The following is a 12,164-nucleotide window of genomic DNA, read 5'->3' on the forward strand; positions in this document are numbered from 1 at the left end:
TGTTTTGTGTAAACTTACCATTGCGGGACCTTTTGATAACTGTGTAAATCTCTCTAGGACAAGGTGACTTTTATCAATCTATTCGCCTGTATTTACCACCCAAAATGAAATGCTAATTAGCTGCTAACGTGGCTATCATAACGAACTACAAATGCCATGATGATCTGGACGAGACTGCCGAATCGAGGCAAAGGTAAGAATCTCTGGATTAATTATCTAATGTTAGCTAAATGTAGTAATCAATAAATTGGCTACATTTCTTTAAATTGACAATTATTTGAACTGTCTTGTGCAAGTTTTAAATTGACACAATACCTGTTAGCAAAGGTGTCAGCTAGAGATGACATTCAGGAGCTTGCAGGGATTTGTAGTTTTGCATGATGTCTACTTTTATGCTAATTAGCATGTTCAAATCTGAGAGTAAACAGAGACGAATATATTGATAAAAGTCACCTTGTCCAAGAGAGATTTACATGGTTATCAAAACATCACGCCAGGGTAAGTCTACACGAAACACAGCCCTTATTTTAAGTGTTTTTAAAATCCCCTATAGGAAAAATGAATGGTGGAAAAACGATTGGAACATTTCCCTGTTTGACTGCTAGGTTTTATAGGTATTTTGACACCTCCACCGTGGGGCTCTATAAAAGGTGCAATATGTAGAATTCGCTCCGCCATTTCCTGGTTACAAAAATTCTAATAGTTCGCCTAATTTCAGTTTGTGACTAAACAAGCAATGTATAGTGTAGAAAATCATTTTTTCCATCTAAACCGCTGTGAAATATCCTCTCAATAACCAAAAATATTGTATGTTCAGCTGTTTGAAGCTGGTGTACAAAACCGAAAGTAAGACGCAAAAACTAAACTTAAGAACGGAAAGCATAGAAATAGCGCACAGAACAGATCTACCGCTTCTTAGACTTGCTTTCAAGTTACAGATTGCATGCAGCTTTAACAAAGGTAGGATTCCTGACAATTTATACACCATTCTCATTCAAAATGATAGGCTTGATATAATGGAACTCTCTCTACCGTTCCCATTTACAAATGTGCAAGTAGTTAAACATCCATGCTAGTCATGAGCACACTTTTCTCTTTCACAGCAACCACACATTACTTTGAGGTTACATGCATATCAGGCCAGTATGAAAAATAAAATAAAAATAATGTATGCACTCACTAACTGTAAGTCGCTCTGGATAAGAGCGTCTGCTAAATGACTAAAATGTCAAATGTAATGTATATGTTTGAATACATATTCAAAGTAGGGGGACAACTCAAGTTACTATAGAACCTAATAAACCAGTCAGTGATATGCATTCCTGGTCCTTGTAGGTGTTAGAATGATGCTCCCAATTTGCCTTAACGATGCAATCTGTAAAATGGCCTGATGGTTATTAGTAATTCAAACTAATGCAGCAGAAACAGACCTCTAGACAACCCCAAAATTAAGGATATTTTACTTAATTATATTGTTTATAACAAAATGGCATATAACGTCAAATGGAATGTCATTCCTTGACCACTACAAATTGTATCATAGAAATGAAGTGCTACTTGTATGTGCAAATCTCATGGAATGCACCTTGGAATATTGTTTGACAGGCCAACTCCTTGATTTAGGCTACAGGTTCTAATGATGTTCCTAATTATTAGTTTCCCCCCCACATAATATAATTCCATGAACACTATAGATATCTTACAGATTGCATATTTAACTGCTCATGCTACTTGAAGCAATGGCTGCATCCAAATACTTCTGATAGACTTCCTTTCCTTGATTGCTTTCCCTCACGATCAAAAACCTCATAACACTTGAAAATGATATTTACCAGTTAAGCTATGTGGCACAAAACTAGCTAAGCTATTAGACATATTTATTTCACTGATCCAGTTCTTTCAAATCAGTCCTCACACATGTAAGGAGATAATGAGACATTGCCTTTGAGTATTGTGGTACAGCTAGTGAGCCAAGTGGTCTGATTTTGATTTTTAAAAGCTTGAAACCAGGAGATCTATAGTTAGGAGCAAGGCCTCCATTTCACCTGCCAGGACTCTAAATGTTCACTCCAGATAAACTGTAGTTAGCCACTATGAAGCTGAGCATTGAGAAACGCTCACTGAGTCTAGGAAGCCTTAAAGTGGCAATCAGCAGCTGAAACAATAAAGCGTTCTCCCCACCACTGTTTCAGTATAAAGTGGGGGGATGGGGCTGGAAAAATGTAACCACCCTCAAATTCAAAGACAGAGCTATGGATGCAAGGACTGACTATCCATGATATAAAAATTATAGTTTTAACCAGGTTTTTTTTATGCTATACAGTGTTTGTTTATAAACATTGGGGTAGAACAAGCTTATATTTTGGGTTCTGAGGGGGTACAACAGTTGAACTAAGCTCATGAGGCATTTATAAGTAATATTCTTCAAGAATCAATGGGTACATATCATTAAGTCCAGAAATGTATGTAGTAACTGCTGATTGCCCTTTTAATGCAAACAGAACACAGTGAGGGAGTTCAAGTCCTTTCATTTGGAGTTCAAGTCCTTTCATTTGTAGACACCGGAGCTCCCAACTGCCAATCAAACAGGCTGGAGATCCAGTTACTTCTGGATGAAGATGATGACAATGCACAGAGTCCCCACCAGCCCAAGAGCTTGGATGCCCAGGAACCACAGTAGGACCCAGAAAAAGATGATGATCACAGGATCCACAACCTTCTCCCCAAAGTACATCTGGGTGAAGCCCGCACTGCGCAGGCACTTGTTCAGCTGCCCGAACAGGGTCCCCATCCGCTCGCAGTCGTCCACCTGAGGTCTTGTCGTGGGGTCGTCAATGAGTGGCCACCTGGCCGTGGGGTCACCAGCTAGGCGTGGTCTGGTCCTTGGGTCGCCGGAGGGGTGTAACCTGGCTCTGGGGTCAGCGGCGGGTCGGGGCCTGGTTCCAGGGTCGCCAGAGGGGCGTGACCACCAAGTCCCAGGGTCACCGGGAGGGCCTTGCCACCTAGGTCCAGGTGGTCTGACTCTAGGGTCATCCTGAAAAGACAAGCATGGCGTTTAAATGACACCCCTATTCCCCATACAGTGTGCTGCACTACAATTATCCAGGGCCGCATAGGGATCTGGTCAAAATAAGTATACTACATGGAATGTACACATTTACATTACATTTTAGTCATTTAGCAGACGCTCTTATCCAGAGAGACTTACAGGAGCAATTAGGGTTAAGTGCCTTGCTCAAGGGCACATCGACAGATTTTTCACCTAGTCGGCTTGGGGATTAGAACCAGCGACCTTTCGGTTACTGGCACAACGCTCTTAACCACTAAGCTACCTGCCGCCCCACGATAGGATACCATACCTAGGATAGGCATGTGGTTGTGTCATAAGGCTGTGTGACATGCCATAAGGCTGTGTGAATGGGTCTCTCATTCCAACAACACATAACTTCTTATCAGCATTATACTGATACATGCTGGAGTCATAAGTCTGCCTGCCAGCCTTGAAATGTAACTGTTGGTTGTTCAAGTAGCTAGGTGAGAGAAACCTTGGCCAAAGTGCAATAAATGCACTAAATGTAGCTAGCTACAGTGCATTCGGAAAGTATTCAGACCCCTTGACTTTTTACAAATGTTGTTACGTTACAGCCTTATTCTAAAATGGATTCAATAAAATCTTTATCAATCTACACAAAATACCCCATTATGACAAAGCAAAAACAGGTTTTTAGAAATCTTTGCAAATTCATTCAAAATAAAAAACAGATACCTTATTTACATAAGTATTCAGACCCTTTGCTATGAGACTCGAAATTGAGCTCAGGTGCATCCTGTTTCCATCGATCATCCTTGAGATGTTTCTACAACTTGATTGAAGTCCACCTGTGGTAAATTCAATTGATTAGACATGATTTGGAAAGGCACACACCTGTCTATATAATGTCCCACAGTTGATAGTGCATGTCAGAGCAAAAACCAAGCCACGAGGTCCAAGGAATTGTCCGCAGAACTCCGAGACAGAATTGTGTCGAGGCACAGATCTGGGGAAGGGTAACAAAACATTTCTGCAGCATTGAAGGTCCGCAAAAACACAGTGGCCTCCATCCTTCTTAAATGGAAGAAGTTTGGAACCACCAAGACTCTTCCTAGAGCTGGATGCCCAGCCAAACTGAGCAATAGGGGGAGAAGGGCCTTGGTCAGGGAGGTGACCAAGAACCCAATGGTCATACAAACAGAGCTCCACAGTTCCTCTGTGTAGATGGGAGAACCTTCCAGAAGGACAACCACCTCTGCAGCACTCCACCAATCAGGCCTTTATGGTAGAGTGGCCAGATGGAAGCCACTCCTCAGTAAAAAGGCACATGACAGCCCGCTTGGAATTTGCCAAAAGGCATCTAATGGACTCTCAGACCATGAGAAACAAGATTCTCTGGTCTGATGAAACCAAGATTGAATTCTTTGGCCTGAATGCAAAGCATCACGTCTGGAGGAAACCTGGCACCATCCCTACAGTGAAGCGTGGCGGCAGCACCATGTTGTGGGGATGTTTTTCAGCAGCAGGGACTGGGAGACTAGTACAGAGAGATCCTTGATGAAAACCTGCTCCAGAGTGCTCAGGACCTGGTTCACCTTCCAACAGGATAACGACCCTAAGCACACAGCCAAGACAACGCAGGAGTGGCTTCGGGACAAGTCTCTGAATGTCCTTGAGTGGCCCAGCCAGAGCCCGGACTTGAACCCAATCGAACATCTCTGGAGAGACCTGAAAATAGCTATGCAGGGATGCTCCCCATCCAACCTGACAGTGCTTGAGAGGATCTGCAGAGAAGAATGGGAGACTCTCCCCAAATACAGGTGTGCCAAGCTTGTAGCGTCATACCCAAGAAGACTCGAGGCTGTAATCGCTACCAAAGGTGCTTCAACAAAGTACTGAGTAAAGGGTCTGTATACTTATGTAAATGTAATATCAATTTTTGTTATTCATTTGCAACATTTAAAAAATATGTTTTGCTTTGTAATTATGGGGTATTGTGTGTAGACTGATAAGGGGGAAAAACAATTTAACCCATTTCAGAATAAGGCTGTAAAGTAACAATGTGGGAAAAGTCAAGGGGCCTGAATACTTTCCGAAATGCACTGTATGTCAAAGTTCCCTCCCTGATGCAAAGTGTTTTCAAGACAACTGGTAACTCCAAAAAAAAAAAAAAGGTCAAATCATGACGTCAGTGATCTTCAGGTCGGAGCTCAAAAGCTAAAAAGATGCCCGAGTTTCCGACTTGGATGACCTTTCAAAACGACTTTTCCCAGTTGGAGCTAGTTTTTTTCCAAGTTCCCAGTTGTCTTGAATGCACTGAAGTCGGAAGTCCGAGACTTCCGAGTTCCCAGTTGTTTTGAACCGGCATTAGCTGCCTCATCTAGCTTTGGGATACAACATCGGGAAATATAAACCTCTGAATCCAACTTTTGTCCGAAACACACCATATTCCTGCTATGTAAACAGTGGTAGATTTCGTGGTAGGAAGTTTCGCGTGGTCTAATGGCAGCCTGCTCTCTAATTTGGCGGAAATATGGTGATGACAAAAGTTAGATTCAGACGTTTATTTGATAGCGATGGACACATTTCACTTTACGTCTGGTAAGTAGAGTTCCTAGAGATTATACATATTCTCTTATTGACAGGAAAAAAAAAAATTTTTGGGTGAAGCCTGCTATATATCCGTCGCCACCCACCAGAACGATGCACAATCAAGAGTCCAACCAATACAGACTCGCGATGTTGTGTCTCAAAGCTACATGTCAGCATGATGTCAAGGGATTTGGCTTGCTAGCTAATTATCCAAGCAACTTAAAGTGAGCATGACCAATTGCCTAACCCTTTTAACACTGAAATGTATTCACTACGTGCCAGTTCGAAGTATAAAAAATAAAATAGTTACACAGCCACTTGATAAATATTGCATTGCTAGCAACATTAGCAAGTTCGATAACTGCACCTGCTGGATAGTATTGGCTAACGACGTTAGCTGGCTACCTGGAATGTTTGCCTTGGTGTGTAGTTGGGTGGATGATGAGCGTGAAACCTTCTTCGACTATCTAGCTCCTCAAACTCACGCGGATGCAGTACCGGCTGATCATTCACAGTTGGTGGTATGGTGGCCATGTTATTCACGCCGTTATAATGAGGTTTAGGAATGAGAACAAAACACCCAATACTGTCAATGACACTTCCGCCCCCGTTGTGTCACGTGTGTGAGAATCCAATCCAACGTCACGGTAAGGGGCGTATCTTCTTCTTCAATGAGGTTTAACGGCGGTTGGCATCCGATTTGTTGCAATACCGCCACCTACTAGACTGGAGTACAACTCCCTTATATTTTGCTTGAAAAATAAAAAAGGGGCGTATCGACTTAAGCTGTTGGTGTCAAATAGCTGAAATTTCCATATCAAGTAACGTTTACATGCAATAATTCGATATTAAACTGATTATGGTAGAAGGCCGAGTATGGCATTAGTCATGTCAACACATTACTCTGCTTTTCTTAATCGGCTTAAGGTCATAATCGAAGTAACATACACCGATTAAAACACCTGGTTTTCTGAGTAATCTTTCGAATTATTAGAACATGTAGCTAGCTAAACAATTTAATGCGTTCCAGCGGTGTATTTGATCAGCGCATGTGCCAGCACAGGTAGCGTCATTGCTAGAAGAAATCCCGTTTAATTAATGTAAAAAGTTGATTTCTTTGCATTTTAGCTAACCCTAACTATTTTCTTAGCCTGAGTTTACTAAAATGCTACGTTAATTATCCTAAACTGCTGCGTAAATGATCCTAACCTGCTATGAAAAGTCAAATCTGACGTTAATTTGACAAAAGTTGGGTCCCTTCTAGCCATGACCCGCAAGCCGCCTCCTTATGCGCGAGTGAAGTGAGTTCAGAAAAATTGAAAGTATGCGTTTTAGAAATCGTTTTCACTTGCTGAGGCAGCATACAAACGTTATATGTCCGAACTCAGAATCAAATAGTCTTCGCAAAAATAGCATGGTCACTGTGGTAGAACGTTTATTTTGACTGGCGATTTTCTGCATTTATCAAAAGGCCCATCAATTAGCCTGATTTCAGATATGGCCATGTAAACAGGTTTATCAGGGCAATCGTTATTTTTTGCAAAACATGTAAACGTTTGTAAACTAACTATTATATTAATCTGACTATCCACAATAATCATAATGGTTCGGGCCTAGCCCGAACCATTATTCCTCCTCCACCAAACTTTACAGTTGGCACTATGTATTCAGGCAGGTAGCGTTCTCCTGGCAGATTAGTCAGTTGGACTGCCAGATGGAGCGTGATTCATCACTCCAGCGAACGCGTTTCCACTGCTCCAGAGTCCAATGGCGGCGAGCTTAACATCACTCCAGCCGACGCTTGGCATTGCGCATGGTGATTTTATGTGTGCGGCTGCTCGGCCATGGAAACCTAGTTCATGAAGCTCCTGACAAACCATTATTGTGCTGACGTTGCTTCCAGAGGCAGTTTGGAACTCGGTAGTGAGTGTTGCCGCCAAGGACAGACGATTTTTATGCGCTTCAGCACTCGGCGGTCCCGTTCTATGAGCTTGTGTGGCCTATCACTTCGCGGCTGAGCCATTGTTGCTCTTAGACGTTTCCACCTCACAATAACAGCACTTACAGTTGACTGGGGCAGCTCTAGCAGGGCAAAAAATTTGACACACTTACTTGTTGGAAAGGTGGCATTATATGACGGTGCAACGTTGAAAGTCACTGAGCTCTTCTGTACGGGCCATTCTACTGCCAATGTTTTGTCTATGGAGATTGGTGTGGCTGAAATAGCCGAATCTACTCATTTGAAGGGGTGTCCACATAGTTTTGTTCATGTAGTGTACTTTTCAAGTGGTAAATGTGTGGGAATAAAGCTGATTGAATAAAATAAAATTAGTAACCAAACAAATACCGGACTATGCAAACAAACACACAGTTGCAGGACAGAAAAAAAAAAACATGACAAAGTTGTGTGTCAAAAATATCACAAAACATATGTAAAAAGCTATTTTTTTAAATACCATAAAATCATACTACCGGTAATAAAGGTTTTCCCAATGATCAGCAATGGATTACATGTCAGGTCAACCAACTGGCATAATGTTCGTTTTAGAACCTGTAGGTAGGGTAAAGTGATGTGATTTACAGTAGCAGTATGCTATATAATGAAGCACAGGATTAAGACCTGCTAGGAACCTGCGTAATCCCAACTAATCTGCCTCTGCTTCTCTCCACTTGATTTGAACGTAGGAGAGTTTGGGAGTGGCAGTCTGGGAATGTCAACTGGAATATGTAGCTAAACAGAGGTTTTGCTTACTCTGGCCTTGTTTGGTGACCAATGTATCTACTCCTCTTGGTCCAGGTGCTACAGTGTTGCTTCCTGGTGGTCAATTTCTGCCCTGCTTCTGTGTACTTGTGTCAACCAAGAAGGGATCAATGGGACAGGTCTCAGGTACCGTGCAGTTCAGTTAATTAAATTGCTTAATTTAGTGCCTTAATTTCAGTTGCTTGCTTGGGTGTGCTCCTTCTCTCATATCGATTAATCCTGAATTGATTTACCTAACATCTTGGATCACTGGTGTTGTTCTTTAAAATATACTGTATACAGCATTTTAATTCATAGTGCATCAAGTTGACTCTGGAATAGTTGGACAAAATTATAGAAATATGTTTGGTCAGAGATTGAGTAAAATGCTATTGTAATAAAAGGAAGTGGTAGACGTGATTTGCCATGCTTGTTTTCTGTGTAAACAGTTAACTCTTCAATTCCTTGAGTGTCCAAATAGGACTGAAAGACCTATTAGCTCTAATAGCTTCTTACTCTTCCCTGTGTATTATTCACATACGTTATTCATATATCACACTATTTGCGCTGACAGGTCTGTTTTGTGCAGCGGACCCCGCATGTCGGCCATCCAGTGGTGTAAAGTACTTAAGTAAAACTACTTTAAAGTACTACTTAAGTCGTTTTTGGGGGTATCTTTACTTTACTATTAATATTTTTGCCGACTTTGACCTTTACTTCACTACATTCCTAAAGAAAATGTACTTTTTACTCCATACATTTTCCCTGACACCCAAAAGGAGTCATTACATTTTGACAGGAAAATGGTCCAATTCACACACTTATCAAGAGAACATCCCTGGTCATCCCTACTGCCTCTGATCTGGTGGACTCACTAAACACAAATGCTTTGTTTGTAAATTATGTTTGAGTGTGCCCTGGCTATCCGTCAATAAAAAGAAAAAAAAGAAAATGATGCCGTCTGGTTTGCTTAATATAAGGAATTTGAAATGGTTTTTACTTTTAATACTTAAGTACATTTTAGCAATTCCATTTACTTTTGATACTTAAGTATATTTAAAACCAAACACTTTTAGACTTTTACTGAAGTAGTATTTTACTGGGTGACTTTCACTTTTACTTGAGTCATTTTCTATTAAGGCATCTTTACTTTTACTCAAGTATCACAATTGAGTACTATTTCCACCACTGCGGCCATCCCCCTCAAGGCTCCAGCAGACACAGTCAAGTTGCGTCTGGAGAAGACCTCTATCTCTAGTGTGCCCCGGGCAGCCTTCTTCTACCTGTCTGAACTCCAGTTCCTGTGGCTGACCTAAAACTCCATCACCACCATCCACCCCAGCAGCTTCCTTAAATTGAAGGTAGGAATGGGCATATTCCCTTCTGTATTTTTCATCTTCTCTATTTAAACTAATAGTACTAGTATAGTACTAGTATCTATTTTCCACATTTTGTTACGTTACAGCCTTATTCTAAAATGGATGAAAAAAAAAAATCCTCATCAATCTACACACAATACCCCATAATGACAAAGCGAAAACAGGTTTTTAGAAATTTTAGCAAACTTATTAAAAATTAAAAACAGAAATACCTTATTTACATAGGTATTCTGATGGTCACTCTGACAGAGCTCCTGAGTTCCTCTGGGAGATGGGAGAACCTTCCAGAAGGACAACCATCTCTGCAGCACTCCACCAATCAGGCCTTTATGGTAGAGTGGCCAGACGGAAGCCACTCCTCAGTAAAAGGCACATGACAGCCTGCTTGGAGTTTGCCAAAAGGCACCTAAAGACTCTGACCATGAGAAACAAGAATCTCTGGTCTGATGAAAACAAGATTGAACTCTTTGGCCTGAATGCCAAGCGTCACGTCTGGAGGAAACCTGGCACTATTCCTACGGTGAAGCATTGTGGTGGCAGGGGGGATGTTTTTCAGTGGCAGGGACTGGGAGACTAGTCAGGATTGAGGGAAAGATGAATGGAGAAAAGTACAGAGAGATCCTTGATGAAAACCTTCTCCAGAGCGCTCAGGACCTCAGACTGGGGCGAAGGTTCACCTTCCAACAGGACAACGACCCTAAGGACACAGCCAAGACAACGCAGGAGTGGCTTCGGAACAAGTCTCTGAATGTTCTTTAGTGGCCCAGCCAGAGCCCGGACTGAACCCGATCGAACATCTCTGGAGAGACCTGAAAATAGCTGTGCAGTGAAAGCTCCCCATCCAACCTGACAGAGCTTGAGAGGATCTGCAGACAAGAATGGGAGAAACTCTCCAAACACAGGTGTGCCAAGCTTGTAGCGTCATACCCAAGAAGACTCGAGGCTGTAATCGCTGCCAAAGGTGCTTCAACAAAGTACTGAGTAAAGGGTCTGAATACTTATGTAAATGTCATATTTCAGCTTTTAGTTTTTTATACATTTGCAAAAATGTATAAAAACCTGTGAGGGGGAAAAACCAATTCAGCCAATTTTAGAACAAGGCTGTAACGTAACAAAATGTGGAAAAAGTCAAGGGGTCTGAATACTTTCCGAATGCACTGTATGTTTTGATTTTAATAAATTCTAAGGCTGCATGATGCAACTCTAATGATGATTTTAAGAAAGTCACATGAAATGCATGAGCTCTGCTTTGTTTTTTTGCGCATGATGTACACACTTCATCAGTCTCTCATTCACAATTTGACAAGCACTTGATAATGCCTAAAATTTCCCAGCTGCATCCCCTTTGTGTGGCCGTAATGCCCCCTAAAAAATATCCATGCCTTTTGCGGCCAGTGGCCGTTGTGCCCTTGGGCTGAATATAATCATTATAATTCCCTTCTCCCGGCTGCTTTTCGAAGCACACATGGCTCTCTGTCATGTGATCGGGTCTTTCTCACAGGCTACAAGTGAAGACAGACACATCGAGGACGCAACTGTGCGCGTCCTTATCGAATTCTGAGGCGCATATTAAAGATATTGGAAGAACTGTCCACATTTAGTTTTTGTCAGCCAACAAGATGAGTAGGCCTATCGAACAGCAAAAGCATTAGCCTATATCAATCTACTATCCCCCATAGTACAAAAGTTGACCTATTCTGTGTGAGAAATAAATATTCCAAACATAGTCTGGGACAGTTGTGGTATGCGATTGATCCCAAATTAATACAACCACTAGCATAAAAAAATGTTTTAAGCAATGAGGCTGATGCAACAGATGAGAACGTTTAGCTTAAAATTGTGATAAACTATTAGGCTATTTCTTCACATTATGTGCGCATTGCTGTGCTTATGGCAATAGGCTATAAGCGCAAATGTTCCATTAGCAGGAAAACACCATTCTCAAAAGTGACCAAAAATGTGATTATGCATGTAATGCTTTTATTATAAAGGTGCATTTTTATGGTAAATTATCTTCGCCAAACTTGAAACTCATGCGCTGCCTATGTATGCCAGTAAAGCTCTACAACCGTTGTAAAGTGGATTAATGTGCTTCATTTTAAGAAGTTATTTGGACACTTTTTAGTTGTGATACAAACCTTATCAAAACATATAGGCCTATGGGCTAGGCTACATGAGGTGTGCGACTTAAGCTGGGCATCATTCACAAGTGATAATATATCATTCATATATCAAGTGATAGGCTAATATCGTCATCCATCACACTATTCTTGATTTAATCTTGTCTTTACATGCAGTGCATTGGGAAATTATTCACACCCCTTGACCTTTTCCACATTTTGTTACGTTACAGCCTTATTCTAAAATTGATTAAATAGATTTTTTCCTCATCAATCGACACAATACCCCATAATGACAAAGC

General features: G+C 41.3%; 1 protein-coding gene across 3 annotated transcripts; it reads right to left on the reverse strand.

Moving 5' to 3' along the window:
- Positions 1 to 1,443: 1,443 nt before the first annotated feature.
- On the reverse strand, positions 1,444 to 6,226 carry fam241a (family with sequence similarity 241 member A). 3 transcript variants are annotated; one of them, XM_084144179.1, is made up of 3 exons: positions 6,029 to 6,108; positions 3,767 to 3,879; positions 1,444 to 3,034 (listed from the first exon to the last, which is right to left on the reverse strand). In XM_084144179.1, the coding sequence occupies exons 2-3, from the start codon at positions 3,842 to 3,844 to the stop codon at positions 2,603 to 2,605; spliced, it is 510 nt and encodes a 169-aa protein (XP_084000305.1). In that variant the 5' UTR covers positions 3,845 to 3,879; positions 6,029 to 6,108; the 3' UTR covers positions 1,444 to 2,602. The 3 variants fall into 3 exon arrangements, with proteins under 3 accessions (XP_084000305.1, XP_084000304.1, XP_084000306.1); XM_084144178.1 differs by lacking the exon at positions 3,767 to 3,879 and having other exon boundaries at positions 6,029 to 6,226; XM_084144180.1 differs by lacking the exons at positions 3,767 to 3,879; positions 6,029 to 6,108 and adding an exon at positions 6,109 to 6,186.
- Positions 6,227 to 12,164: the final 5,938 nt, after the last annotated feature.

The sequence above is a fragment of the Coregonus lavaretus genome (genome assembly GCF_964263955.1).
Source record: "Coregonus lavaretus genome assembly, chromosome: 27".
NCBI lineage: Eukaryota > Metazoa > Chordata > Actinopteri > Salmoniformes > Salmonidae > Coregonus > Coregonus lavaretus.